The following is a 7,707-nucleotide window of genomic DNA, read 5'->3' as shown; positions in this document are numbered from 1 at the left end:
TAATACTTATTTTGCATATTTCTGTGGTTGTTACCATGGCGACGAACAGTTCTAGTACTTTCTGTTTGCGATCAGTCCTTGATAAGGACAAATTGTCATGGAATAATTTCCTAGGTTCGTATCGGAACTTGAGAATTGTTCCCACTTAGGAGAAAAAGTCATATGTCTTGGAGCAACCTCTTCCTGCGCTACCACCTGACGATGCCCCCTAAGCTGAGAAAGATGCTTATTAGTAAGCATCATGATGATGCCGTGAACGTCGGATGTCTCATGTTAGTCACCATGGATTCGAAGCTTCAGAAGCAGCACGAGTACATGGGGGCGTACGATATGATCGTGCATCTCAAGCAACTCTATCAAGAACAGGCCCGACATGAGAGATTCGAGATCTCTAAGGCACTTTTTTCAGGCAAGGTTGACTGAGGGCAGCCCGGTAGGTCCTCATGTACTCGATATAATTGGGTACGTCGAGACTCTAGGACGACTGGGATTTCCTCTGGGTCAAGAGTTGGCCACAGATTTAGTCCTACAGTCGCTGCCCAGTAGTTATAGTCAGTTCATCATGAGCTATAATATGAATGACTACAATAAACCATTGCTTGAACTGCTTAACATGTTGAGAATAGTTGAGCATGATATCAGCAAGGGCATGATATGACTTGGGTGCATTGAAGCCTAAAGCCAAGGTGGCGGATGATGATTACTGCTTCCATTATGGCAACACTGGACATTGGAAGCGGAATTGTAAGGTATACCTGGAGGAGTTGAAGAAGAAGAAGGGAAGTGAGACTTCCATTTCTGGTATCCATATTATAGAGATCAATGTATTTACTACTTCTACATCTTGGGTATTGGATACCGGGTGTGGTGCTCATATTTGTGGAAATATGTAGGACCTAAGGGACAGTAGATCGTGGACCCATGAGTTGGAAATGGAGTAAGGGTTACTGCATTAACTGTAGGGACTTATCACCTGATTTTGCCTACTGGGCTTGTATTAGATCTTAACGACTGTTATTATGTACCTGCTATTAGTAGATACATAATATTTGTTTCTTATTTGGACAAGAAGAGATTTTGTTTCACTATCAAGAACAAGTGTTGTTCTATATACATGAATGATGTATATTATGGCAGTGCACATTTAAGTAATGGTTTATATGTTCTTGATCTAGATACGTCCGTTTATAATGTGGAAACTAAACGGTTCAAGTCTAATGATTCGAACTCGACTTACCTTTGGCATTGTCGTTTAGGCCACATTAGCGAGAGTCGCATCTCTAGACTCCATAAGAATGGATTATTGGACTCGTTTGATTTAGAATCGATCGAGACATACGAACCTTGCTTAATGGGGAAAATGACTAAGGCCCCTTTTACCGGAAAAGGTGAATGAGCTAGTGATTTTTTGGTTCTCATACATACCGATGTATGTGGACCAGTAAACAAGCTTGTTAGAGGTGGGTATCTCTACTTCATTACATTTACTGATGATTTCAGTAGATTTGGATATGTGTATTTGATGAAACACAAATCTGAGTCATTTGAAAAGTTCAAAGAATTTAAGAATGAAGTGGAAAATCAGTTGGGTAAGAGCATTAAAATTCTTCGATCAGATCGAGGAGGTGAATATTTGAGCTATGAGTTTGTTGACTATCTTAGATAGTGTGAGATTTTATCTCCACTGACTCCACCCGGAACACCACAGTGGAATGGTGTAGCTGAGAGGAGGAATCGAACTTTATTAGATATGGTTCGATCTTTGATGAGTCATGCGAACTTACCTGACTCCTTCTAGGGATATGCTTTACAGACAGCTGTTCTCATATTAAACCATGCTCCGTCGAAATCAGTTGAAAGGACACCATATGAGATGTGGTATGGGAAGCGTCCCAAGATGTCTTTTCTAAAAATATGGGGTTGCGAAGCTTATGTGTAGAGATTGTCTTCGGATAAGCTTGGCCCTAAATCGGACAAATGTTACTTTGTGGGGTATCCTAAGGAAACTTGAGGATACTATTTCTATAATCCCATCGAGGGCAAAGTGTTTGTCGCTCGAACTGCGGTATTCCTTGAGAAAGAGTTCATATTCAAAGGAACTAGTGGGATGAAATTAGAACTTAGGGAAGTTCTACCACAAAATGACATTGACCAATCAACGGGTGAGGTTGTAGAACAAGTACTACAAGGTGTTGTGGGACAATCTTCTGTACAGGTAACACAGAAGCCTCGTAGGTCTAGTAGGATACGTCGTGAGCCTGAGAGATATGAATTTCTCGTGACTCAAGACAATGACGTATTGCTCATAGATAATGATGAGCCTACAACCTATGCGGAAGCCGTAATAGGCCCAGACTCCGAGAAATGGCTAGAGGCCATGAAATCTGAGATGGAGTCCATGTACACTAACCAAGTATGGACTTTGGTTTATCCACCTGAAGGGATAAAACCTATTGGGTGTAAGTGCGTCTTCAAGAAGAAGACTGACATGGACGGTAATGTAATTACCTTTAAAGGCCGACTTGTGGCAAAAGGTTTCAGACGAGTTCATGGTGTTGACTATGACGAAACCATTTCCCCGGTGGCTATGCTGAAATCCATCAGGATCTTGCTTGTAATTGCAGCTTACTATGATTATGAAATCTGGCAGATGGATGTCAAAACTGCTTTTCTGAATGGGAAGTTCCTTGAGGATGTGTACATGACACAACCTGAGGGTTTTGTTGATCCACAAAGTGCTAGAAAGATTTGTAAGCTGCGACGGTCTATTTATGGGCTGAAGCAAGCTTCTAGGAGTTGGAATCTTCGTTTTGATGATGCAATCAAAGAGTTTGGTTTCATTAAAAATGAAAATGAACCCTGTGTTTACAAGAAGGTTAGTGGGAGCGTAGTGATCTTCCTGGTGTTGTATGTAGACGACATACTTCTGATCGGGAATGACATTTCTTCCCTACAGTCTGTGAAGACTTGGTTGGAAAGGTGTTTCTCTATGAAGGACTTAGGCAAAGCTATCTATATGCTAGGTATCAAGATCTATAGAGATAGATCTAGGAGACTACTTGGCTTAAGTCAGAGTGCATACATAGATAAAGTGCTTCGGCGCTTTAGCATGCAGAATTCTAAGAAAGGGTCGCTGCCTATGTTACATGGCATAAGCCTTTCGAAGGCTCAGAGTCCTTCTACTCAAGAGGAGAGGGACCGCATGAATAGGATTCCATATGCGTCAGCTATTGGATCCATCATGTATGCTATGTTATGCACTCGATCTGATGTCTCATATACTTTGAGTATGACGAGTCGATACCAATTAGATCCAGGTGAAAAACATTGGATCGCAGTAAAGAACATCCTTAAGTAGTTACGTAGGACTAAGAAGATGTTCTTAGTATATGGAGGCGAAGAAGAGCTCGTTGCAAGAGGTTTTATCGATGCTAGCTTCCAGACCGATAAGGACGATAGTAGATCGTAATCAAGGTATGTGTTATGCCTGAATGGAAGTGCTGTGAGTTGGAAGAGTTCCAAACAGGAGACAGTAGCCGATTCTACCACAGAGACCGAGTATATTGCTGCCTCTAACGCCGCAAAAGAGGCCATTTGGATCAAGAAGTTCGTGATAGAACTTGTTGTGGTTCCTAGCATCGCAGACCCAGTGGATCTCTATCGTGACAACAATAGAGCCATTGCGCAGGCTAAGGAACCCAGGTCTCACCAGCGATCCAAACATATACTCAGGCGCTTCCATCTTATTCGCGAGATCATCGACAGAGGAGATGTGAAGATATGCAGAATACCAACAAATGAGAATCTCGCAAAACTACTTGCGAAGCCTCTTGTGCAATGCAAGCACGAGGCTCACACTAGATCTATTGGCATTAGACAGATGCCAGATTGGCTCTAGTGCAAGTGGGAGATTGTTGGGAATTGGTGTATGCCCTAGAAGCAATCTATCATCAGTTCTGTAATATGACATGTATTTCATTATAATATGAGACATTTCTGTTATTGTGTAGATTATGCTAAATATGATTTTACACAATAATGTCTTTGGAATAGTAGTTCAATAGACATCAAGTGTGACTTGATTGTGAGATCCTATAATTACCGAACATTATTCCTAAATGTCCCTAGTCAAACTATTATCGTTAATTAGGACAACGATAATACGGTTAGACTAGTATGGGTGTTGATTGATGACCAAGTCTCACAAGTCATGGATATGGAGATATCAAGTCACACCACATGTATACATTAATAGTAATGGGTATTGGACTGACCCGCCATGAGATTGCTACATGGGTTGTTACGTGACTGTCATTAGCATATCTCAAAGTGATTATAGTGTAATGGTCCTTTGACTTGATGTTACCATGGATTCCTACATGTTATGTCATATACTTTGATACTGTCAAACACCACCGTAATAGGCTGGTTATAAAGACAGTTATTGGGTATATCACAGAGCATGGAGAGGAATGTGAGTGACCGAGATAGGATTTGTCCCTCCTACGAAACGGGAGCGATATCTCACGGCCACTTGGTGGTTAAGTTTAAAAGTGTATACATACCCAAATGAGTCGATATAATGATATCGAGCTCATTTGCTCTGATAGACTTACCAGGTAAATCAAGAAAGAGAGATATTGAGCCATACAAGGATGTCATCGACCAAGCCTTGGGCTCAATAGAGATATAGAGGACAATGGATTATATTACACGGTAATATAAGTCACGAGATTCGTCGAGAAATTGACTTTCCGATTACTTGAGTAACAGTGATGCATTGCTGATGCAGCTCACTGTTTCTAATATTAAAATAGAGATTTCGATATTTCTATCAACGTAATTGGGAACCTACAGGGTCACACACTACGACTAAATTGACGAGATATTTTGAAATAATAAAATCGTCTAATAGAGATTAGCTGATTTATGGTGCGACCGATTAATCGGATATTTAATAAGATTAAATTTGTCGATTAATTATACTATTTTTATTAGATTAAATGGACTCAATTGATGCACGATCCATGTGAGGACACATGGCAATTTGGAATTCTTAATTTCCCTTGTCCCACACCGGTCAGGGGACTTGAAATGCTCCCCCTAAGCTCTATATATATATATATATATACACACACACAGCTCAAGGGATTTGAATATAAAAACACACACACATATATATATATGTGCTGATACATGTATCTGTGAGTGCATATATGTGTATGCATATAAAGTATATATAATTTGGGTTGAATTGTTCAACTCAAATTAGGTCCATTAGTCTGAAAATTTTGGGTGTCGCATCAGCGTTTATTTCGAGTGTTGGCCGCTAGCACCACTGATCTCAAAGACTCGTCGACAAAGTCGGTGTGGATACCGGTAGATGCGTCACGTGTGGGACGCTCGGTCGACAATTTTAAATATTCCAGGTACGCCTTTATTTATTCTTATTATTCTAGTAGGTCTTGGGATTAGTTTCACGGGTAGAAAATTTTGAAATTATGTTCTTTTTCGCTTCCGTAGGCCCCGTGAAACTAGCAACTGCCTGAGCAAAAAGTTTACTAAAGGGGAATCCAATTACCCGGAGATCGAGAAGATGTGTTGCGCACTGGTGTGGGTCATGCAGAGACTTCGATAGTACACTCTCTACCACACTATCCGCTTGCTGTCGAAAGCGGATCCCCTGAAATATCTACTTGGTAGCCCGTCCTCCATGAGGAACATTGCAAAGTGGCGCTGTCAGCTGACGGAGTACGACATCGAGTACGTGCCCCGCACATCAATCAAGGGGCAAGCAATTGCAGACCATTTAACGGAGTTTGCGATTGAGGATGACACACCGATTAATTCCGACTTTCCAAACGAAGGGATCCTCCAAATGGACGAGAAGGAGGATGGGACCGCGTGGAAGATGTACTTCGACGGTGTAGTGAATTCCACTGGTTCTGGTATCGGCACAGTGCTGATATCCCCAGACGGACGTTATTATCCGATTGCAGCAAAAGTTGATTTTCCCTACACCAACAACGTGGCCGAATACGAGGCGTGCATCCTTGGCCTGCAGGCGGCGATCGATTTCAAGGTGAAGGACCTAGAAGTGTTCGGGGATTCAATGCTCACAATCTTCCAGATACTGGGACAATGGAAGACGAAAAACGCGAAGCTAGTACCATACCACGAGTATCTCGAGGAGTTAGCGGAGAACTTCGAGAAAATCTCGTTAACATACACGCCACGCATCAAGAATCAGTTTGCAGACTCACTTGCGACATTGGCATCAACGGTGAGCATCAAAAAAGAAAACCTCATCGAGCCACTTGAGATCGAGATTGCCAAAGGCCCGACTTACTACGACACAATCGAGTCAACCGATGAACAACCATGGTACGAAGACATCAAACTTTTTCTGCAAACCAGCTAATACCCGACATTCGCCAACCGTCGGGACCGGAAAACACTTAGGAGACTCGCAGCGCATTACTTTCTGAGCGAAGAGACTCTCTACTGTCGTTCTTTCAACGCCACACTACTCCGATGTGTCGACGAAAACGAGGCACAACGCCTCATGAGAGAGATACACGAAGGGAGCTGCGGACCTCACATGAGCGGTCTCATGCTCACCAAGAAACTCATGCGCTCGAGTTACTTCTAGTCCACCATGGAGGCCGACTGCGCCAAACACGTCAGATATTGCCACTTCTGCCAAGTCTACACCGACTAGAGCAAAGCACCCCCCAATGAGCTACACCCGATGGCGGCCCCGTGGCCATTTTCAATGTGGGGCATCGATGTGATCGGCCCTATCAATCCCAAAGCATCCAACGGACATCTGTTCATTTTGGTGGCAATCGACTACTTCACCAAGTGGATCGAGGCCACAACACTCGCTTCGATCACCGCAAATGCCGTGGCATGTTTCCTTAAGCGCGACATCATCGCCCGATATGGAGTCCCCGAGACAATCATCACCGAAAATGCCAAGAACCTGAACAACAGGATCATCAACGAGCTCTATGAGCGATTCAAAATACACCATTGCAACTCCACGCCATATCGTCCCCAAATGAACGGTGCGGTGGAGGCTGCGAACAAAAACATCAAGAGGATCATCGAGAAAATGACGGTGACCTACAAGGATTGGCACGAGATGCTCCCTTTTGCGCTGTTAGCATATCGAACATCTATCCGCATTTCAATCGGGGCAACTTCGTACTCCCTAGTCTACGGCATGGAAGCAGTCCTCCCAATCAAAGTGGAGATTCCCTCCATGAGGGTCCTCGCCGAGTCCAAGCTCGAAGAAGCAGAGTGGGCGAAGCAGCACTACAAGCAGCTCAATCTCATTGACGAGAAACAGCTAACAGCGCTCTGCCACGGTCAATGCTACCAATAGAAAATGGCCCGAGCGTTCAATGCAAGGGTTCGCCACCACGAGTTCTGCCCCGGCGATCTCGTCCTGCAAAAGGTCCTGCACATTGCGTCTGACTCTCGGGGCAAGTTCGCGTACAAGTATGATGGGCCTTTCGTCATCAGAAAAGTCTTCTCTGGAGGGGCAATTATCCTAAGCGACATGGACGGGATCGAAAACGCGCTCCTAGTCAACGCCAACGCCATCAAGAAGTACTACCCTTGATGGTCTTCTTTGTCATCCGGCGGTCTCTTTGTATTCCTGCAAGCTTCAATCCACCCTCTAGACCCTTATCTTCCTCT

At 43.4% G+C, this 7,707-nt stretch overlaps 1 protein-coding gene across 1 annotated transcript; it reads left to right on the top strand.

The window, feature by feature from the left end:
• Nucleotides 1-5,713: 5,713 nt before the first annotated feature.
• LOC116206244 lies at nt 5,714-6,421 on the top strand. Its single transcript, XM_031539062.1, has one exon. The coding sequence runs from the start codon at nt 5,714-5,716 to the stop codon at nt 6,419-6,421; it is 708 nt and encodes a 235-aa protein (XP_031394922.1).
• Nucleotides 6,422-7,707: the final 1,286 nt, after the last annotated feature.

Source organism: Punica granatum, chromosome 1, assembly GCF_007655135.1.
Source record: "Punica granatum isolate Tunisia-2019 chromosome 1, ASM765513v2, whole genome shotgun sequence".
Classification (NCBI taxonomy): Eukaryota; Viridiplantae; Streptophyta; class Magnoliopsida; order Myrtales; family Lythraceae; genus Punica; species Punica granatum.
This window is presented reverse-complemented; position numbering and strand designations above follow the sequence as displayed.